This window comes from Tachypleus tridentatus, chromosome 12, assembly GCF_004210375.1.
Source record: "Tachypleus tridentatus isolate NWPU-2018 chromosome 12, ASM421037v1, whole genome shotgun sequence".
Classification (NCBI taxonomy): Eukaryota; Metazoa; Arthropoda; class Merostomata; order Xiphosura; family Limulidae; genus Tachypleus; species Tachypleus tridentatus.
This window is the reverse complement of record NC_134836.1, coordinates 86,498,984-86,523,559: the sequence shown is the minus strand read 5'-3', so window position 1 is coordinate 86,523,559 and position 24,576 is coordinate 86,498,984. Positions and strand designations below refer to the sequence as shown.

Here is a 24,576-nt window from a genome sequence, read left to right as displayed (position 1 = left end):
TCAGCTGTGGGGGCGTTATAATGTGCCTATTAATCCCATTATTCATTAGTAAAAGAGTAGCCCAAGAGTTGGCGGTGGGTGATGATGACTAGCTCCCTTCCTTCTAGTCTTACACTACTAAATTAAGGATGGCTAGCCCAGATAGCCCTTATGTTGCTTTTAATACCCATATCAGTCTATTAATGTAAACAGAATAACGACCTACAATTCCATAATGCATCTTTATTAACTCAATATTTTGTTATTAAAGCTTCGTCATGAGTCGTCGTTAACCTAGACGATCAATGATCCATACATACAGTTGGATTAGTGAACTTGTAGGCTAATGATACTTCCTGATAAGTTGTATCTCTATAAATAATACGTCTGAGTTTGCCAGTCCGAAACTTTTCTCTCAAATTTCTCGATAAAATACTGCAATTCTCATATCATTAGAAAAGCATTCGACTAAGGAGTCCAGATTGCATATTGGCTTTTCCATTTATAATCATGTTATATGTTTTTCTTAGTCTGCTATGACAACTTTTGGTTACTTTTTTCTTTACTACGGGTTTTATTCTTTGTTTTTGTGAGTTTCTTAGTTTCAACTCGTAAAACTGTCATACAGTGTTTCCACAACTCCTTTCCTACTTTGTACACTAGTATAAGTACAATTACCATATTGTTTACTTTATGGGTAGTTTTATTAAATAAAGTTACATCTTCTTAAGTTTGTTTGCCTTACTGCTTACAATATTTTTCAAGTAGACAAGGATTTATCGATCTAACATAAAGTGCCTGCAAGAAATTGTAGCTTAAATAGCATGAGTGAAAATGATAGAAAGGAAAATTTAAGTTAAGGGTATGAAAAACTACTAAAAATATTTTGTGGGCTGTGGCTAGTAGAGAAGTTTGAGTTAATAAAGATGCATTCTAGAAATGTAGAGGGGTGGATAAAAAGTGCCTTCCCCCAGTAAATGTTGTTAATTTTTTATATCTTTTATTAGATAACAGAAAAATATGTGAAACTACATTTTTTAAGCAGCACTCGACGAGATCTGTTCAAATATGATTTTAAAATCCTAACTTTAACACTGGCTTTTATAAACACCTGAACTTTTCATGATTTTTAGTTATATTTTATCATAAAAAGTGTTGTGCACGTGCTGTAGTTTATTAGTTCTTCTTATTACAATTAGCCTACAAAATCATCAAATAAGTTTCTTTTCTTAGTTTATAGTAACTCAGAGTATCAAACGTAAATAATGAATTATGTATTTTAGTTATTAACAGTGCTAGTTAATTATATATAACACCAAATTTCCTAATAATTCGCCAAGCAGAGCCAACCTTTATAGATGTTGTTGTGTTAATGACCAAAGACATTGCAAGGACTGAAAATATCTAATTTTTGACTTAGATAGTATTCATATATATTTTTTGTAGTTTATCTGTTACTAATAATTTGAGCTATTTATCATCAATTGCAGTTATTATTGTAGAGTGTTAATGACTCTTCTAATAGAAGTTATTTCATAATAATATAATAATAAATGAAGACTTTCACCATTAGTTATAAAAGTGTCGATTTCGTGGAATATGACCACAACAGTTTATGTATTAAGTTTATATTCACTATTCACCACTAAATAATAATAAAAACAAAATTTGATTTACAACATAATAATGCTTATTACCTTAGCTTTTAACATTTTATTTGCATCCCGCTGGTACAGCAGTAAGTCCATGGAATTACAACACTAGAATCAGGGGCTCGATTCTGCTCAGTGGACTCAGCAGATAGCCTGATGTGGCTTTGCTAAGGAAAGCACACACATTAACTTTTTATTTAAGAAAAAATCAAATACAGGTGTGCTTGCAAGTGGCGAGTTTGGAAACCGTATAAACTTCATATATTGAGATAGTGTATGGTATGGAATTTTGGATGAATGATTTTGATGGATTGCCTTTTATTCAAACCTATTCTATCTGAGATATAGTCGGTTTACATGCGGGCTTTATTGATACTTTTCACACTTAAATTCTTGAATTGTGCATAAAAAATGTAAAAAAATGCAACAGAACATTTTAAGAACATGGCACTAACTAAAACTTGCAGTCTAAATATTACAAATAACAGTTTAGGAAGTAGACTAATATTGAACGACTTACTAAACACTTTCCATGATAGGCTAATGTTTTCTTCTGTTTTAACAACCAGCACAGGTTTCCGTGTTCAGTGTTTTCTGTATCACACACTGGAGCCACGTGAAGATGGCTACAACCACTACGAGTTGACACTACAGTAAAATAGTAATTAATTGTTTAAGTACAAACAGATTAAAAACTCTCTCACATACACACACTGTACATTTTTTCACAACCTTTTCTGTCAGTCTAAAATTCCAGTTAAATTTTTAAATGGTTACAAGTCTCAAATCATGGGTAAAGTTTGTCTTTCTCTCTCACACACAAACACACATAGAAGAACAACATATAAAAATGTAACCAAATGCTAGATATACTTTTTAGTTAACTTTATTCCTAATGTGCTGAAACGTAAGTTCTAATCGTAACAGAATTAAGCGACCTTTACCTGGAAAATCTATGCATACAAAACCTTTCCAAATCATATAGAATGTACAGATAAAGTATTATTTAACTGAAGGACATCGTCACACAAACTAGTTAGGAATTGTGTTCAATAAACGTTGCAAGCTTTAGAAAGAAAATGACACTTACCACAGTCATACTGTTTACACCTGTGATGTCGATAGCTCAAACAAACTCGTTGTTTGGGAAAACATCTGGAAAATATACAAGATTAAAAAGATAGACCACTAAGTTCTACCAAAATAGTTATGAATAATGACGAACTGATTTACTAGCAATTTCTTTTTAGGTGCACAATGACTACCTGCATTATTAGCCTTTGAGCTTACCTCTAAGCCACCAGAGGGCTATGTATAGTAAACTAGTTCAACTTATATGTGGTGAGATGTGCTAATTTCAATACTTTTTGTGAAATAGTACGAGTTGAGCGACAGTATATGAAGTTGAGTACATTATGTAACTATGTTTTTGGGACCTCACAAATCGTTACATTCCACGTCGTTAGTCATGCTATTTCTAACAATTGTGCGTCCTGGCAATATCCCTCTACAGTGTAATTTCTATTGCAAAATGCGTCGTCGTAAGAGTGTTATATTCATGGCTTATGCTACTTTTCTAGATAAAGACTGTTCTTATTTAAGTTGCATACTGTTGATTTGGGCACGTGGACGGCTTTTATCCCTGATCTGTGTGTTTGTTGATTCTTACTTATTTACCAAGTCTGGGGCATGACTTTTTGCAGACCTCTTTCTGAATAGTCCTGTTGTTTCAAGATGATCCATATTTCTTTGTTTACCAATCTCATTAAGCAAAATGGCTATTTCCATCTCGAAAATTTTAAGTCTCGATCTGCATACACCTTTATCATTGACTAGAAGATAAATTTGTGTCTGAAAATGCTGCTACATACCTTTTACAAAAAAATAATGTTCGGTGGTACCACACTATCTGCAAATTCCAAACAACTTCAAATGTTTTTCCAATACATTTCGGTCAAAAACGACATACATCGACTATAGTAGTCACTTGATGTGGAAATTTTCATGTTACGATCGTTTTGATATAGTATGCTTAATCCTCTGTATTTTAGAAAACTTTAGCTTCTAATATGTTCAACTAATACGACTAAACTTAAATATACCTCTGAAAAAAGTATTTTACATATCAGTGTCTTAAGTATATCGTTTTCTATCGTATATATGTCTCGTAATGGCAGAATTTAGAGGAAAGTATTATCCAAATCCTGGAAGTTACTCATTAGGTTTGGCTAAGGATTTTGAGCCTTTTGGAAACAATGGATTGGAATTCACAATTCATAAACTTGAAGGTTAAAGAAATGTTAAGAAACTATAAAGATTTCATGTTATGGAAAGAGGTAACTCTGTAAGTCTAAAATATGGCTTCAATATCTGCGGGGAGTCCAGCGCACATAGCCCATTTGGCAGCTATGTACTAACATTAACCAAAGAAATAATAACATACTATATTGTTCCATTACAATAAAATTGTTTATTTGTTTTCTGAATTTCTTGCAAAGCTACACAAGGGCTAGCTACGCTAGCTGTACCAAATTTTGCAGTGTAAGACTACAGGAAAGGCAGCTAGTCATCACTACCTACCGCCAACTCTTGGGATACTCTTTCACCAACAAATAGTGGGATTGATCATCACATTATAATGTCCTCCATGGCTGAAAGGGCGAGCAATGCTATGACGGGGATTCGAACTCGCCACTCTCAGCTTACAAGTCGAGCGCCCTTACCACCTAGACATGCCGGGCCTCCATTATAATAAGAAGAAATTCCACATGATTCATGTTTAAATCATAATGGTGTTGGTGTAAATCGCAGGGATTCTATAGAGTAACTGACGTAAACTGTAATCGTTTCACAGGATGACAGGAGTAAACTGTGAATATTTCAGATAGGGTTAAGCATGAAATACGCCACTGAAAACAAACCTATTAAGAACAGCAACATAAAATCCCATTGGATATTACTAGTTTAGTATCTTATTATAAATGTATATTTCACTTTCATTCAATAATCTTTACTTCTATATAACAAAAACATCCAAAAATCGGTAAGTTCCGTTTAATTATGATGACCGAATTGTGTTAACCAAGCAAATACATATCTTGCACATTACTTAATGTTTGAAATAAAGTGTGAAATTTCAAATTCGTGACAGGGTTGTTTTGTTTTGTGGGTTGCGCATGCGTAGCATTTCCATGATCTAATTTGTGTTGTTATGACGAATCATTTCTTACATTAGATTCTCCTTAACTAATTAAACAGTTCAGAAATATTCAAACAACAAACTGAGCAGTTCAGTGCGAAATGATTTTAGATCTTATAGATCATCCTTTAGAAACCAACAATATTATCGCCAACAAATCACAGACACCTATAGCGGAAGGATCCTCAGCCCACATGTACTTAAACCTCTGACATAACTTTATAAATTAACAGAGCTGTACCAAAACTATCTGAAGTCTACAGAAAATAAGAATAGCCACAGCAGACTAAAGTAAATCGCGACGCAGGTTCTCTCTGGATACCTAGGTTATAAACCCAAAGCTCATATGAGCTGCGATGAATTTCTGATGTGTTATAATACTTACTTCTGATGATGACGACAAGGGTTAGGCTTGCACGGATCGACGGAAGAACAAGCACCGAAATCAAACTGTTTCTCTCGAAGTCCTGCACACCTAAATAAGAATGAAACCCAAAAATCACATTTACTCAAGAAATTTGAACGGTATTCACACTTGGGCGATGACAATACTCTGAGGGACAGCGGTAAGTTTATGGACTAAAATTCAGGGTTCAATTCCCCACAATGGGTACATTTTTTACATCGCAGTGGCACAGTGGTATGTATTTGGACTTATAATGCTAGAAACCTGTTTTGATATCGATACCAGCAGTGGGCGAAGAACCAATAGCCCATTGTGTAGCTTTTGTGCTACAAACAAACATTGTTTTAGTTTGTTTTTTTAATTTCGCGCAAAGCTACACGTGGGCTATTTGCGCTAGCCATCCCTAATTTAGCAGTGTAAGACTAGAGGGAAGGCAGCTAGTCATTACCACTCACCGCCAACTCTTGGGCTACTCTTTTACCAACGAATAGTGGGATTGACAGTCACATTATAACGCCCCCACCGCTGAAAGGGCGAGTATGTTTGGTGCGACCGGGATTCGAACTCGCGACTCTCAGATTACGAGTCTAACGCCATAACTCACCTGGTCATGCCGGGCCACAAACAAACATAATACCCAAAGTACGTTAAAGGTTGATGAGTATTAACACCTGACCGATGACAGTATTAATATTCAATGACAAACGTTGCTTAGTATTCATACATAAGTGTTTGTTTGAAGTTAAGCACAAAAATACACTATAAGATGTCTGTGTTCTGCCCACCACGGGTATCAAAACCCGGTTTCTAGCGTGGTAAGTCTAAAGACATATCGTTGTGTCACTGGAAGCAACACATAAGTAAGGAAATATCCAAAATTACATGGAAAAAGTTGATTAATATTCGTGCCTGAGTAATTACAATACAACAAATGATATGAAAATATTATTAAACTAAATTTACTTGGGAATTTTAATGGGTAAAAGGCACACATTTTCCATAACGTCAAACTCTGACTGTATTGAATTGGCATAAAGTTCCAAACGTATTGTTCATATATGATACTTGATCTCTAATAATTGCAGTGAAATGCACCACTTTTGCTTCATTCCCACGCTCACCTTCTCCGCCCGGGAATCACGAAATTCTCACGTGCTCAGTTTGTTAGAACATTCGAAAAATCCCTCAATTGAGTATAAAAGTGGCGTAATCGAATACCTTTTTATTAGGTGCCTCTCAGTTAGTCACTTTGCCTCCGATCTTCATCTTCGGATCATACCCGTGATATAACAAAATTCTGTAAAACTTTGTTTGTGAAATCTTTTAAACTCTAGTTCTGAAAACACAAATTATTATATATATTTTTAGAAAATTATTTGAGATGCTGGCCTCCTCCAGTTTAGTGAAGTCTGAAGGTAAAGAAAGAAAAATCATCCATTTGTGGAATATACAGTACTGTACAAGAGTGTCAGAACAAGAGAACAATTTGTCATTTTTACTTTTCAATGGGACTAGTTCTTACATACCATTACAATGTGTAAATTTCAACACTATTATAGTGCTTCACTAATCCCTGCTAACAACTGAATAAGCCAGGATAAGAATACTTATCATTCTATAGAATTCCTACATATTTGGCAAGAATGTTCAATCAGAAAGAAATTGCTACATTGGAATAATTCAAACAGGCTGTCAAAATTTACTTAGTAAACCATAGAGGTTGTTGTTGTTTTGAATTAAGTACAAAGCTACACAAGGGGCTATCTATGCTCTGCCCATCACGGGTATCGAAACCCAGTTTTTAGCGTTGTAAGTCCACAAACATACCGCTGAGCCACTGGAGGGCAATCATAGAGATGAAACTATGCAGTGATTATTGGCGATATTCTTAAGACTTACAAGAAAATAGGCTTTAGGATATTACTAAAAATGCAATTCATACTCTCCCACTTAGATAGCTTTATAAAAGATCTAGATACATTGAGGGATGAGTGTGGTAAACACTTTTACCAAGGTATTTTTTCAACATAACAGTGATATCAAGAACAGTGAAATCCTGCGATGATGGGACATTACTGTTGGTTTTTACAGCGTGAAACTGAGAACATACGTAAAAGATGTATCAAGTCAAGGAAATATTTTGTAACAAAGAATAATATCATGATGAGAGTTTAAACATAGCTTGAATATATCTTTACTATAAATCTAACTATACTCACTGCTTTTTTTTAAAATGATATTTCTAATACGTATTGTTTGTGAATGTTCTTGAATGCAATTTTCAATGAATAAATAATTATTTTCAAGATATTTAAGAATATTTTGGACAAATGTGTCATAACTCGAAAACTAGAAGCGATCACTAATTTTCAACATGATTTTTTAGAACCAAGAAGCACTATAAAAGGATTTTTAAAATATGATTATTTGTCTTTCAATTTTAACCCTTATTCTAGAATCAGGACAAAATCTTTGTTCTTTTAATTTTTCCAGTTAGTTTAAAGTCATTTCATATTTCTTGTGATCACACCAATAGTCTTTCATTTCAGTTAAACAAGGAATAAAATAAAAAAGTAATATCTGGAGAATTACAGAAAAAATTATCTATCTATGAATATAAAGAATTACTAGTGGTATTCATGATTGAGCACCAAAGGTAATATTACTTACTTAAAACACCTACAGATTTGTTAGGGTTAAACTTGTACTTATAAAACATAGTTAATATTACTTCACAGATTCACAAGATTTATACGTACATTGCCAAACAAGCACTCGGGTATGTTTTTCCGTTGATTCCACACACAGGAACGTAGTGATCCGGACAGTTACAGGGTAAACCTAAAACAAGATTGTACAATAAATCAGCTCAACCAATCCAACAACCTTGTTATTCTCCCTGTTTCGTATTATTAACATTTATTGACAGATTCATCACAATGGCTAAATTACTGAAACATTACCTGTAGTTGTTTTTATAATCTGTTGCAGAATTAGTAATCAGTAAGAATTTTACAATCGAAAGTAGTTAAGGATTTCACTGACTCCCGGTGTCTTGGCGATAATTCTAATGGATTATAACGCTAAGATCTAGGTTTCCAGGTAAGCCCAAAAAGTAGCTTTGTGATTAACAACATACAAAAGTATTTCATTACTTTTTCATTTCATGATGGGGCTTCTTGTCTGACTATTCATGAATCAGAGCATCCATGGTTCGAGCCCCATGGCTGCAATATTGTGTTCTGCATTTATGAGGCAACTTTCTTTTCGAAGATGGGTTCTACTTCACTCTGCAGCCAGATAACAGGTTTACGCTCAATTAGAGAGATTCTGGAATCAGAAACACCCCATTTTCATATGTTTATGTGGCCCATTTGTACAAGGTGAAATTACGGTGCAAACAGAAATACAGATTTGTGAGTATGCAAACATCTACATCTCATGAAAAGGTATTGTTAATAACAAAAGTTACAGGGACTAAATTATATGACCCTTTTAAGCTACCATCTATTGGCACTGTTGGTTCTTACTTCAGCCTGGTATTAATAATGTCAGTTTTTACTGTACTAAACTGACTAACACCTTCTAAGAAGAAGAGATAGGCAAAATGCAGACCTTCATGTTTACAGGACTTCTTTTCTCTCAATACACTACAGAAATTCCAGAGGATAACTCAACTGACTTCATAACTATTTTGATGCTAGGCTTCCAAATTTGGCGCCAGGCCATTCTGTTTGTTCGTGGTAAACATACTTCAGACTGAAGTAAATTCTACAGATGTAAAACCACCATTACTAAAAATTAACTTACGTCAGTAATTTCAGATCAGAAAATGGATGATCAAATACCTGATTTTCATTTTAACTAGAAATGGGTAAATACGGAGGAAGTGATTGCTATCATTTTATAGCAGTGATCATGCCTTGATATTATAACCGGAAATATCAAAAGTGAAGAAAATCATCCACATAGGAACACAAATACAAAAACATCTAGATTTAAAACAAATATTTGAATTTTACAATGTATACTAGTAGAAACAATAATGAGAAAAGTAAATGAAAAACACTTCAAGTTGGCCTAAATTTTAACAATATTTAAAAGGTACAAATATCAGAAAGAAAATTAATTTGATCGGTAAAATTTGTGCATTACTTTAAAATCTCAGTTTCTTAATACTTTTGATAACGCTGTAAATGTTTTACCAGCAACCCTGATTAAATATATTAGCAACCGGTGTAAACAAGGCTCAGCTCGCACAAGTTTGCGATCTACCACAAGTCTGAACAAAAGACAGAGGGGAATTTTAACAACCTCAGTTACAAAGAAAATTTTAGGCTTATATCCAAGCAATTTAGAACTAGTAGTGTAACTACTGACAGGCATGTTTCCTAAACATGGGCAAGTTGCCACAGTGATTCAGAGAAGCTATTAGCTAGACATTTTAAAGTAAATAACCATTATGGAGACAAAGACAATCATACGTCACTACCAGTTACAGATGTAAAATTTCACTAAGTCAAATTTGTAACTTCGAATTTCATTGGTTAGATTTTTTCAGATGGATAAAAATCGACTTAAGAAATCGAATTGGAAGGCTTTTTAATAAGCTGGATGACTCGTGTCTTTCATAGGCCTATTATAACGAGAATGAGTAAAGTATGGAAATATTTGCAAAATAATATATTACTGATTTTTGAACCTGACTTTGTTAATTTTGAAGAATTTAGCTATAAGATGGTGTATATTACTTTTAAGCGCTTAAAACTCGAAACTTATCGAATTAAAACTTATTAATGAATAACATCTAAAAATGTTAAGGACATACTGCAAGTTTTTGTTTCAGCTTTTATTATGAAAACTTATAATGCTTTCTCATGCAAGACACTTGTTTAACTGCTTATTATTTTAAAACAAAACAAGAAGTGTAAAAATATCATAAACTGTTTGTGGTTTATGATATAACAAATAATAGAAGCAATACCTAAGCAAAAGAACGTACATGTAAATAAGCGTAATTTCTGTTGGATTTTTCATTCAAAGGATTCAGTTTAAGTTTTTGGGTATCACTAATGATATCACTTACCGGTGTACATATACGTAGATTGTTTAAGCTCAGTATTAGGATGACAGGAACGTTGGGAACACACAATTTCACCAGAAAGACAGATACACTTGTTGCAGTCAATGTAGAATTGAAAATTGTGTGCTGTAGGGAAGTAAAAAAGTTACATTAGTTTAAATGTACATCATTATTCTTATTATACTGAAGATCGTATAATAAAACTTAGCAAAACCATGTACAGTTTGTATTTTGTATTAGAGGTATTTTCATAAACATAAAACTCACGTATTTTGTCCCCTTTCAACCAACAGCTCTTCTGGTCCACACATGGTAGATTTATGCACTTTTCTAGTTTTCCATTGGCTGAACATTGACAAATTTGCTGTTCTTTTTTACAGCGGTATTCATGCGATACCTGGGGGATTCGAACATAGGACCCTTTAGGGACAACGAGATGAGACATTTCTCCTAGCTTACATCCTGAAAAGTAAATAAAAACAATTTCTTACATTAAATTATATAGAGAAAATCTAACTTTCCAGCGCAGTCATATTTATTTTTTGTTTAACTTGGATGAGATAGTTGTTGTTAAGACAGTGCTTATGCATTGCTCAAAACAGGCTAATAAAATTTAACTAACTAAAATACGCTAAAAATGCTTCTGTTTATAGTTTATTCACAGATCTGTGATGTGTTTGAAATATTTTAAAAGCTTGGAAAAGAAAATCTGAAATGTTCTAGTCCACGCTGTTTGTATGGTGTTCATAAAGTGCTATCGCTATTTCTGGTTTTATAATATGGAAGTGTTACTTATATTTGAAGTCAGTCTCACGGATAGAAGAACCTAGTCCTGTTTCAATAGCTCAAAAATTTGATTTAACTATATTTCTACCAACTGTTGTTCCTATTCATAATCTATTAGGTTGTCCAGAAATAAATGTCAGAATTTTCACGATGACCTTTAGAAGCTGAATATTGAGTAACTTATCGTTGGTGTTGTAGATCACAAGAAATCTTGTCTGCTATTCTAACTCTGTTCAGAGTAAGTTTCGCAACCACTAAGGCAGCATGTATAAGAAAGACTCTTGTCTGATTTTCCTTTACGACTTCAAACTTGGACAAAAAGCTACCGAAACTACACGGAACATCAATCAGGCATTCGGCTATGGATCTGTTACTGAACGTACAGTTCACCATTGGTTCTAAAGATTTCGACATGGAGACGAAAGTCTTGAAAACCACGAGGTCGTGGAAGGAAGTCATCCTTAAATGAAAACATATTAAGGGACACAGTTGAAACAGACCCTCGCACAGCAGTATGTGAGCTTGCAGAAAAGCTAGGTACAAACAAATCAACCATTGCCAACCACCTGAGTGAGATTGGAAAGACAAAGAAGTTGGATAAGTGGGTTCTGTATGAGCTGACTGAAGATCAATAGAATTGGCATTATGAGACCTATTAAGGATGACGCTACAAAAATTGAACGAATTGGAAATTGAGGTTCTGCCTCGTCCACCTTATTTTCCAGATCTTTCTCCTACCGATTTTCATTTTTTCAAGCACTTTGACAAATTTTTGAATAATAAATGCTTTCAAAACGAGGCAGCTGCAGAAGAAGTTTTAAGGAAGTTCATTGACCATATAAACTATGATTCCTAGAGTAGGGGGCATAAACAGCATTGTTACACATTGACAAAAGTGTGTTGAAGCAAATGGTGCTTACTTTGATTGAAGCATGTTTTACAATATTGGTTTATACTTTTCTAAACTTTGCAGTTCAAAAATGACATTAATTTCTAGACAACCTAATAGTTCCATTACTTAATTTTCATCAAACTGCGGAAGTTAATTTGTGTTTTATCTGCTGAATTTAGAGTATAATAACACAAACGCTGACATGGATGTGCAAAATAGAGTATAAAAAGAAACAAGGAAAATGCAGAACAACAATATTATGCACTATTTTCAGATAGTTGAACATTTATGTTAGTGAGCTTTTATGGTCTGATAATGTTTATATCTGTAAGAAGTGTTCTGTTATCACTTCCCGGTGATAAAAACATTAAAAACTATACTTGGGATTTAAAATAGTGTCCTCTTAACTTGACTGAACTTTAGATTATAAATCACAGTAAGTGGTTAGTTTGTTGAACAGACAGTAGATTGAAGGGTCTAAGAAGTGAGTCGTAAAGTCGATAAATATGCTCTGTATTTTCAATTGTGGATGTGTGATAAATATAACAGTCAACTATTTTGTCTGATTCAAAGAGCCTATCATTGTATTTGTATTTGTAAAGGAAGGTGCTATTGGTTATATTATTTGTACTGACACGGGGCATTAGTTAACATTGTTGATTGTCATACCAAAAACCTGTAAGTTTCTAAGGAGATCGTTTAGCCTATGTTTGCATAAGGTGCCATTCAAGTTATTTGTTTTGTGACACAAAATCAGCTACATCGCTATTATATTACAATATTTTTTATTGCTAATGTTATAGTTTTCTGTTGTAATTTTTAAAAACCCGTTCATATTTGTAGTCTGAATTCAGATAACATATATGCTTATGTTAAAAATGCAATAAACCTAAACTAGTTTTAAATTTTACATTTTTTCTTGCTCTTTTTTAAAAAGAGTAATTTTCTGATTTGTTGTGCAAAGTGCAAGTAGAGCTTGGTATCATTCTTCATAGACACAAAATGGATAGTATATTTTAAAAATATTTTTGAAGTACTTTATTTTTCAAAAATTATTGTCCCTCTATAGGTCAGCAGTAAGTCTACAGATTTACAATACTAAAATATCAGGGGCTGGGATTGGAATTCCCTTTGGTAGATAGCAAGTAGATAGCCCATTTTGTACCCTCCCTCTGGCATCTTAGTGGTAAGTTTGAGGGCTCAAACAGCTAAAACTCAGAGTTCGATTCCATTCAATGGATAGTGTGTAGCTTTACACCAAGATAGGAATAAAAACGATTTTTGATCGTTTAAAATAGTATTTCCCAATCCTTTATCAGTTTTCGACCCTTTGCTGAACTTATAAAGTTGTCATCGCTTGCCTATTAAAAAAATGCTCATGTACGCATGCACGTGGATAGCATAAGTAATAACACCCAGGTGCACATCCTCAGGATCTACTTGGTATGGAGGCAAAATGTCAGTTTTCTAGGTTTTTCCTCTTAGAATTATAGCGGTCACACATATACAGATACGCACATGCACACGCTTGTCTGTCTGTAATATAAAGAACCACTTACTTTCGGCGTGATATTTTGCTAACTTGCCTCGTTAAAACGATATAGTTTTGTTGCTAAGCAATATGACAGAAAAGGCATTGTTGGAATGCACTGTTATCAAAATGCACTGGCTTTTCTATATATTAGAAGCTGTTAAAGAAGGAACCACTTTTTTATGTAGTTTTTCGCTAGCTTGCTTCATTAAAAAAATATACCGACATTTGACTGTCTCGACTGCACTTTTCTGCTTCTTTTGTTGGTCAAGCCTGATTTCGCCAAACTTGTCCAGTTCAGTTAGCTATCAAATATGAGGTTAAGGCATACTACTCGGTGTGGGTGGTAGTACTTGTTTTATCAATTTTGACGGGCTATATTCTGATCCCATAATTGATAAAACTACCATATAACATCTCCTAATAGTTAAAACACTTTATAACATCCTTTAACAGGTAAAAACTACTGTATAACAACTTGTAATAGTTAAAACATTATAATATTTCATATTAGTTTTGTTGCTGAGCGACGATGTGTATTGTTTGTCATTACCAGAAAAGGAGTGTGAAAGTTAACATCTCATTTTATGTCTCTTTGCATGTAAAGCTTAGTTTCATAAAACTTATTCATTTCGTTAGCTATGAAATGTGACGTTAAGTTACCGTATGGAGTGGTGGTTGCGATGCCATTTTTGATGGTTATATGCTAATAATAGTTAAAAACCACTCCATAACATTCTATAATAGTTAAACAACCACGCTATTCCAGGCCATATATGTTAGAAACTCTTTTTAACATCCCATAATAGTTAAAAACCAATATGTAGCATTCCACAATAGTTAAAACTATTGTATAAAGTATCATAATATTTTTAAAACCACCATAACATCTATAATAGTTAAAGAAAAACATAAAACATCCCATAGATGATTACCCTTAGAGCCCAGTTACTATTGGTGCAAAATTTCAGGTTTCTAGATTCTTTGCTCTTAGAGCTATGGCTGTCACATATATTTTCCTAAGTATTTTTGGTTAGTTTGCATCATTAAAAAAATGTGCACGCGCATGGATAAGTAATAATACCCAAGTATACACCGAGTATCTGTCTATTTCTATGTGATTCCCATTTGTAACATAAAGAACCACTTTGTGTGACTTTTCGCTAGTTTGCCCATTAAGATGATGCATACGCATGTACGCACATGGATGACACAAGTAATATCAAGGTGCACACTCTACGGTGCATTCAATTGTGGGTGCAAAATTTATATTTCTAGGTTCTTTCCTCTTAAAATTATGGTGATCACAAACACACGGATATGACTTTTTATTACTATAGATAAATGAAACTTCAATATATAATCAACTTTTATTCATCATAAAACTGTCGTTAAAAACACATACAAAATGTAAAAGAAGAACGAGATTTTAATTTTCTCTGATAAGATGGATGGGCCGTATGGATTTCAACAAGCGTATGTATAGAAGCCATTTTGGACTTCATATTGACCCCTAGGTCTTTATATATATACACCCCTGTGCATCGACCACTTTGGAAAATCTTGGTTTAAAATCAATGCAAATGTGGCCTGGAATGGCCAGGTGGTTAGGGCGCCTAGGGTTGCGGGTTTGAATCCCCGTTACACCATACATGCTCGCCCTTTCAGCCGTGGGTGCTTTATAATGTAACGGTCAATCCAACTATTCGTAGGCAAAAGTTAGCAGTGGGTGGTGATAACTAGCTGCCCTTCCTCTACTCTTACATTGCTAAATTAGGGATGGATAGCGCAATAGCCCTTGAGTAGCTTTGCGCGAAATTTAAAACAAAACAAACAATCAATGCAAATAGCAGTTATTCGCATTTTTCGTTTATATTTAGCGTGAGTAAACTCAAAGTGGCTTGTACTTAAAAATATTTTTATAAAAATTACTAACTTTTATTTTTTCATTAGTGACACCTACCTGGAAGACATTTGTGAGGAAAACATGGGCGATCATATGAACATTCTCGGTTTACGATACACACGTCAGTTCCGTTGCATGTTCTTGCTGTACAAGGATACGTCACTTCCGCTGCTTCTCTCACATGAATACTTTCTTCTGAAATTCAGAAAAGTTAGAAATTTATAAAAAAAAAATACAATATGATACAGGGAGCGGCCTAAATGATTAACATAAGCAACATTTAGAGAAAATCATTCTGATATATTGTTTTAAATGCCTTCATAACTAAATATGTTTCTTTTTACTATTTTACCTTTTGAGATATAGCATGTGCAAAATTATCTTCTCCAGCCGATGGAAGAGTGGTAAGCTTATGGACTTACAAAGCAAACAACTGGAATTCAACTCTCCACGGTGAATACAGTAGATGTGGTTTTACTCTAAAATAAACACAATTCAGTTTCGCCAACCCCCTGCTAGCATAACGATATGTCTGTGGACTTACAACGTAAGAAACTGGATTTCGATACCCGTAGTGGGCATAGCACAAACAGCCCATTGTGTAGCTTTGTGCTTAACTTCAAACAAAGAAATATAAAACAATTGCAATAAAAAATAAACCATTTTATACAATGAAAAATGTAGGGGGCTAAATTAAATGCACCACTTATTATTGGCGGATGTTTTTTAAGCAGTTGGGTTCAAGTAATGAAATTGATTTTATACGTGTAATCCGCAGATCTCACTTCATTAGTGTTCTAGTATTAACAAACTGCATTCATTATTATAGATAATAATATGTTACTGCATTTTTTAAAATAGTTGTGATAATGGTTCGGAAATCTTAATTATTTTTACTTTTCAAAAGTCACGTAATAAAGGTTAAATAGTAATTACTACCCAATAATAAAGACAAGAATCCACATAACTGTACATGACTCATACATAATTTTAAGGGGAAGAAATTATTTATTTTAAGTTATCAACAATGGAATACCAAGAGATGATTAACTTACTTATTATAATTGTACGTTTCCATGGAAATACCGTTAAATCTTCAATGAAATCAGATTACTCAATACTCACCTAAGTATGGCTTTAAGGATATACAAGGTGGATCCTCACCAGGTGGAGAGAGCACTTCGCAAAGTGTCGTAGGAGTCTGATCACTTGGAAGTCGACTGTAATCCACACATTTGCTCAGAATGTCAATACAGTCAGATCTAAAATGAATTCGCAGATATTTTAAGATATTTGACTAGACGTATATTACTTGATGTATATATTATTTGTGGAAAGTTCGTGAAAACGTCTACGAGAAGTACTTACTTGCAAATCATGTTAGTGTGTGATCTCTGGTGGCAAGGTTTAATTTGTAACACACAAGCTATGGCCTTCCAAGTTTCGGGATAGCATGTGGTAATATCTAACACGGGAACATCCAACAAAGGTAAACGAATCACACCTTCACGCCATAGTTCAACATCACTACCGGCAGCACTATCTGCCCTAACTTCACAGCTGCGGAATAGTTGTGTAGGGCGGTAGTTGAAGTTACTGCAATAGTTTAACCCTTCGCAACCTAATTCACAAGGCTCTTCTGCTGTAAGGGGGAAACAAGATTACCAAGTTTCTTTAGGACCCAGTAAGTGACTTTGTAATCATATATATGTAAAGATATAAATAAGCTCTCTTCAAAGAAATTTGGACCCTGTATGGCCAGGTGGATAAGGCACTCGACTCGTAATCTGAGGGTCGTGGATTCGAATCCCCGTCATAACAAACATGCTCGTCCTTTCAGTCGTGGGGGTGTTATAATGTGACAGGCATTCCCACTATTCATTGGTAAAAGAATAACCCAAGAGTTGACGGTGGGTGGTGATGACTAGCTGCCTTCCTTCTAGTCTTACATTGCAAAATTAGGGACGATTATCGTAGCTAGCCCTCGTGTAGCTTTGCGCGAAATTCAAAACAAACCATTCAAAGAAATTTAATAAGTATAAAAACAGCTCATTCCTTAATCGTAAGATGTATCGTTTATCATTTTAAATTTATCAAAATAATTGTCCCACTAATTTACTACTTAGGTCAAAATTTTAGCTACGGAGATATCGATTATTGCACTCATTTTTAGAAAGAGCGAGATTTCAATACTCATCTGGTATTGCATTTTTGTTCTTGTTTTTAATTATGAGCAAGTAATATTGTTAAAAAGTTATTATTATTGTGCCTGTTATAATATTAATAAACAAAGACGATGACATTGATCATGCTGTTGGCTTCCAATTAAACCACTTCTTTCATTTCAACACAATAAATCCGGTTGTAGTAATTTTAAAACCTCAGTTGGTATTATCCGAAAGTTTTGTTTTTGTTTTTGGCAGAGCCTCACTTTGGGATATCTGTGCTTTATCACCCCAATAGCGGAAAGGACGAGCATATTTGTTAAGATGAGAATTCGAGCCCACGACTCTCAGATTAGGCCTGGCGTTCTAATCACCCTGGTCATGCACATTTTAGTAAAGAACAATATTTAAAAATGCAAACAGAAACACTCCGATTTCGAGGAAGAAACAACAGTAGTATGATACGTCGCTGGGCACTTCAGTAATACTGTTTTATCTATTACAAATAGACATAAAACATACCATTGAGGTACTAGTTAAATTCAAGTGGACAGAAAACCTACCGTCCGCTAAACAATGTAGCATGTCTGCCTCTGCTGGTTTATATTGGCACACTTTGTGGAATTCATTCCATGTTGTTGTCCATTCATTCGAAAATGTCTGAGGATAAAAGTTCATATTGACATTTTTAGCACGGTAAGTTATAACACAGACGATTACATGTCTTACTTTTTACATACCATAAAGAAACTAATTTTATCGTAGACAATTAGATAGGGAAATATTCTTTTTCTTTATTATTATTATTTTTACTTTAAAGGTGAGAAAATAACAGGTCTACACGATTTTAGTTTCGGTAATATTTAGAATTTTCGATTTTGGTCAATAATTTTGCCTTTTTAAGTGAACATTTGTTATTTTATCCATTTAACTACTTATTAATTCGAAGTGTACCTGATTGATAAGTGCTGCCACCTATCCTCAGTTATATTTATTTATTAATATTTTAAATACCGTTAATGGCACCGAGAATTCTCTTAAAAAGTCACATTAAAACTCAACAATACATTACTTTGAACGCTTAGAAATGTGAACGTATACCGTTTTTATAACATATACTAGGCGCAAAGATACCAATGGTTTTTGAGTAATAACAAAAACATAACATGAAAATTGATACTTTAACAACAGCTTGCCCAACAGAAACATCAAGTATAATACCTGAGTCATAAATAATACTTTGTATCATAATTATAGTACTATAAAGAACAATAAATAAAATACGGTGTAACTAGCAAAATTACCTTTAAACACAATCTTTGACATGTCAAGGTCACCGCACGGTAGCAGCACTGAAGTTTGGCACTATCCAATCCAGTAGTTTCCACTCCAGTAGAGGTCCCTGGAACCGGGTTAGAAGAATCAGCGTTTGCCAGAAAACACTGCCACAGTTCGTCCTAATATAGAAGTTACTGATTATATAAAAATCTATACATAAACATATAGTAGAACTTTTTTATACTATGGATGCCTACCTAACAGTTTTAAATAAGTTTATACATATATATTTACGTAGTTAAATAAACAAGATGGTGGGAGTTTGAATAGTGTTTTTTCATATTACACTTTTTTCATTGTCTGTTGTAAGAGGACAACGATTAGCATTATTCACGACTACGACAATTATTAATAAAAAAAAAAAGAGAGAGCTAACATAATCTTAAGGACCATCCTTACGTCTATATACCATCGACCCGGCATGGCCAAGTGGTAGGGCGTTCTAATCGTAATCTGAGTGTCGTGGGTTTAAATCCCCGTCACACCAAACATACTCGTCCTTTCAGCGTTATAATGTTCGGTCAATCATATTTTGGTAACGGAGTAGCCCAAGAGTTGTTGATGGATGGTGATGACTAGGTACCTGCCCTCTAGTTTTACCCTCCTAAATTATGAACGGTTAACACAGATAGCTTTCGCTTTGCTGAAGATGACCTAGGAAAGTCAAAACGTTGTTCTCTGCTTATCAAAAAAAAGTGTTAATACACACACCAGCCGTTCTGAGATACATTTTTATTTCAACTGGGTTTCTTGTCACCAAGGTTAATAGTTTAGTTCAGGAGTACAATTTAAGATGATACTAAACATTCCAAAACAAAAATGAACAAGCCACAGTTTTGTGTTTGTGTTTAGTCACAATGTAAGATAAATTATTTTTAAGGTCTTTTAAAAACTTTTAAACGATTATTTATTTAAAAAGTGATTGGTTGATGTAAATGACGACAGAGTAAATGTTTCAGTGACACAGTAAAATGAAATGTGAATACGTCATGTTATGTTTTAATTCTTTGTTCACAATTTAAAAAAATTATGAGTAAGGTCCGGCATGGCTAGGTGGTTAAGGCACTCGACTCGTAATCCGAGGATCGAAAGTTAGAATCCCCGTTGCACCAAACATGCTCGCCCTTTCAGTCGTGGAGGCGTTATAATGGTGCGGTAAAACCAACTATTCGTTGGTAAAAGAGTAGCTCAAGAGTTGATGGTGGGTGGTGATAAATAACTGCCTTCCCTCTAGTCTTACACTGATAAATTAGATACGGCTAGCCCAGATAGCCCTCGAGTAGTTTTGCGCAAAATTCAAATTCAAAACAAATAAACAACTATTCGTTGGTAAAAGAGTAGTCCAAGAGTTGATGGTGGGTGGTGATAACTAGCTGCCTTCCTTCTTCACTCGTTCTCACTGATGAAAGTTGGGAGAAATTATCATGAAAATCACCGATACCACTGTTCCTTTTCCAGATGGCCATTGGAACAATGTACTTCATCCACGCATAAAAAACTAAAGCTTTTTTAAGTGCAACACTTCATTTGCACTTTATAATAACGATGCACATTCAAAATAGGCTTAATTTAAAATGGAAATATTTAAATACAACTAGTAAGTTCTTGCGCGAGTAATCTTGTCGCTGCCACTTCATTTAGGATTCACTTCACTAGTTTCTTCTGAATGTCATTCACTTTGTTGGGTATATTGATCAAAACTAGCGTTAATAATATTTCTTTACTTATTTAATTACAAGAGGGAGATAACGTCTCCCGTTGTTTCGATGGATCTGTCAATATTTTTTTTTTTGACATTTAACAATGGAAATGAATTTACTCACATGAGGTAGAGGTGGACCACATCCCCCTTGAATCAAGCTGTCAATTATCTCTTGATCGGTTGTCTGGGTATGAAGAACATCACGACAGATTTCACGACATTGCCGATTGGATGACTGTTCACAACAATGGAGATCTGAAAATTAACCAAAAGAAAAGTGACTTGGTCGTGTTTAGTCAATAACTTTTGAAATTAGGATGAAAAAACGTTATTAGAGGATATATAAGTGATCGTTAATTCCACTTATAAAGAAACGCCAAATATCTTCTACGATTATCTGTTTCTAAGACCTATTGGAATTTTAAATATATTTATTGGATCGCCTATGTATAGTAATGGCTGATTATGAGGATTTCGATCATGGTTCATTCATTGTTGAGCAGTTGTTTGTATGACATTACCTCACTCATAATAAGACTGATAACATATTTTAACTATTTTTTAGTGACTTTATATGTGTTTCTACAACAAAAACTGTAACTGAACCTTGACTATAAGACTTATCTGCAACTTATTTATTCAGTTGGATATGTCCTCATGTTTTTGCTGCTGTAAATCCATACAGGCCCTGTAACGAAGGATTCATTACAAATTATAATCCCATTGTGATAATGTCATACAAGCAACTGATTTTTTTTATCAAGTTTCGCCGGCACATAACATTATATTCATGATACTTGATATGATAAAGGTATCTCATCTAAAGAGCGTTTCGACAGAGGCTTTATATATTGCATACCTATCCAACTTGATGAGCTTTGGTATTGAGCTAAAGACCTCATAGGCAACGGCATTTCTGGAACACAAGTCCTACCTACTAGAAACCTCCACAGTACCAGAAAAGAAAGATTTGTTAAAAGTTCTTACTAGTCATATTGTGAAGCAACGTCACAAAAATAATCGATCTGTAATCGCACTCTTTCTGTATAAGACATTATATACCATAATGAATGATGGTTCAGATTGGATCCAAGCTCTGGATTTCGGACTTGGCAAATCTGTTTGGAATCCGTGTGATATAAAAAATATTTCAGATGTGGTAGTGTTATAAAAGTAACAGTCAGTTTGTTAGGGTGGCTGGTTGATGGTGAGGTGCTTCTTATTGGTTGTCTTCCATTTTTTCTATAATCATTAACTCAAAATATAGGATGACGGCAGATAGGAAATTAATTTCAATTCTTTGAAGTTCTTGTGATCAAGTTTCATCTCTACTGTGCAATATTATTTGTTATAAATAATATAAAAATGCGTTCCTCCCAGTTGCACAACGGTATGTCTGCGAACTTACTACGCTAAAATCAGAGTTTCGATACCCGTGGCATAGCATAGATAGTTCATTGTGTTGCTTTGTACTTAAAGACGTAACACAAAAATGCCCACTAAGATACAAAATAAAAGCTGTTAAGTCATTCTTTATTCAAGCCAAAAAGTGAAAATGTATATTAAAATAAACTATATATTGTATCTACCAAGACGACGGTAATAATTTCTAAAACGCAAGACATTTTTTAAAATTACTCATGTTTTTACATTAAATATACGATGAAAACATTTCGTTGATTTGTGATCAGTGATGTCGAGAAAACCCATTTGTAGAGAAGAATATATGTGTAAAATCGGCTTGTTTGGGTTAAGAAAATATTTTACGTAGAGGAGCGAACAACATTTCGACCTTCTTCGGTCATCGTCAGGTTCACAAAGAAAGAAAGAGGTAACTGACCGGAAGCTGACCACATGTTTGAAAGGGGTTGTGTAACTGAGTGTTGGAATGCAGAGGGCGGTGTTAGATGTTTGATTATAAAATTTTATATTATTAATTATATTATTTTTAATATAGGTATAAAGGTGTTCCTTTGTATTGGTTTATTTTGGGTTTAAGTTGTTGTATAAGTAAGGCTTCTTTAATTTTGCGTTTATTTATGTTTATTTCTTTATTTAGTATTTGAGTGTTTTCTATGGTTATGTTGTGTTTATTTGACTTGCAGTGTTAGAAAACGTGTGAACGTGACTTTTTATGTTCTTTGAATCTGGTTTCCATTTTTCTACTTGTTTCTCCAATATAGAAGTCGTGGCAATTATCACATTGTATTTTATAAATAATGTTGGTGTGGTGTTTGTCATTGTAGTTTTCACATAGTATAGACCTCAGTTTTGTGCCTGGTTATTGAATGAATTTGGTATTAACAGGAATCTCATACTTTGTTACTAGTTTTTGCCAGATGTTGGTTATTTTTCTGCTGATGTCGGGAATATATGACATGCAGCAATATATGGTTTCGTGATTTTTTGATTCGTGAAATATATTTACTTTTATTGGATGATTTTGCTTTCTGTCTAGGTGTGTGCGTATAATGTTTTCCACTCTCATGAGATTGTTAAGAAACTAAGAAATTTAAACCAAAGAATTATCAATAGAAGAAATGACATCTATTTCATCCAACAATGTAGAAAGGAACAACTAACCCCTAATTTTTTAAAGGTAAAACTATCAAAACATTTTGATAAATACACAAACGTTATCCAAAATTTACAGAAAAAACTACTTAAAGCCATGTTGAACACGAAATACAAAGAACTACATGATTTAAAAAACAAAAAATGAACCTAGACCATCAACTGGCATGTTGTATTAAACCAGACTTATACAACGAAACATAAACCAAATCAACACAAAGAATGATAGAGACAAAAAGATCTGCCACAACAAAAAACTAGAAAAACTAAAATGCAAAGAACAGAAAAGAAAACACGACGAACCGTGACTAACCTCATAATTAACAGATCCGACCGACAATTAAACACAGACGAGATACGTCTACTTAACAAAGGACTCAACTTCGCAATAGCATCTAGGTACATTCCAACCATAGAAATCAAAACATGTTTAGAAGATCTAGCCAGGAGACTTGTGATACTTTCTACAGAAAATAAAATCAAGAAAACAACCAACAGAAAGAAGACAACTTAGACAATTTTATTGACATTCAACAGCCAAACTTCCCAGGAAAAACTTAAAAATTTATATTTCTCAGAAACACCTAAAAACAACATCTTAAACGATTTTTTTCAAAGAATTTTCTCACAAAACCATCAACATAATTTCACCAAACAGAAAGCTGAAAAATAATCTTACTAAAAGAGACACTAATTTCATTAAAAACCTAAAACAAGACAAAATCATAAGATTTATAAAAGCAGATAAAGGTAATGCTATAGTCATAATGAACACAAATGAATACATCTAAAAAATGAAGAACATCCCATCAGACACTAACAAAATTTAAACCGATACATACAAATTTAACAAAGACACACGAAACGCAACTGAACAAAATACTTCTAAAAATGAAAAAAAACCAACACAATTTCACAAACACTTTATTCCTACCTATGTAAAACTGACTCACGCACACCAAAAATATAGGGCATCCCCAAACCTCATAAACCAAATTGTCCATTAGGACCAATAATGTCCACATATGAATCGTTTAATTTCAATCTTGGTAAATACATAGCATGGGCATTCTCCAAATATGTAACATTAGCCAGCTCATTCATCAAACACTCTTTTAATTTTAAGTCTAATCTAAATCAACTTAATCATAAAGCCTTAATGGCAAGTTTCGATGTTATATCCCTCTTTACAGAAGTTCCAACCACTGAAGCCTGTATGATAGCCTTAGAACTCTATATCCGAGACCCTAAAACCCATCTATAGACATTCCCACAACCAATAAGCACCTCTCATAGAATTCACCACGATGAAGACAAACATCATGTTCAACAACCACAACTATATACAAACAAATGGCTTAAG

The 24,576-nt window shown here is 33.8% G+C and overlaps 1 protein-coding gene across 3 annotated transcripts in view; it reads right to left on the bottom strand.

The window, feature by feature from the left end:
• Positions 1-24,576, bottom strand: part of LOC143233890 (reversion-inducing cysteine-rich protein with Kazal motifs-like) — a 97,979-nt gene that overhangs the window by 6,700 nt on the left and 66,703 nt on the right. For 2 of the 3 annotated variants that reach the window (XM_076470745.1, XM_076470747.1), the window contains 12 exons: positions 20,761-20,894; positions 18,904-19,056; positions 18,163-18,259; positions 16,803-17,076; positions 16,560-16,696; positions 15,492-15,629; positions 10,587-10,781; positions 10,323-10,445; positions 7,996-8,077; positions 5,216-5,305; positions 2,722-2,786; positions 2,152-2,279 (listed from right to left, as the gene is read on the bottom strand). In XM_076470745.1, the coding sequence (XP_076326860.1) occupies positions 2,152-2,279; positions 2,722-2,786; positions 5,216-5,305; positions 7,996-8,077; positions 10,323-10,445; positions 10,587-10,781; positions 15,492-15,629; positions 16,560-16,696; positions 16,803-17,076; positions 18,163-18,259; positions 18,904-19,056; positions 20,761-20,894 (1,616 nt within the window). The remainder of the gene's footprint in view (positions 1-2,151; positions 2,280-2,721; positions 2,787-5,215; positions 5,306-7,995; positions 8,078-10,322; positions 10,446-10,586; positions 10,782-15,491; positions 15,630-16,559; positions 16,697-16,802; positions 17,077-18,162; positions 18,260-18,903; positions 19,057-20,760; positions 20,895-24,576) is intronic. The other variant, XM_076470746.1, reaches the window with a different exon arrangement.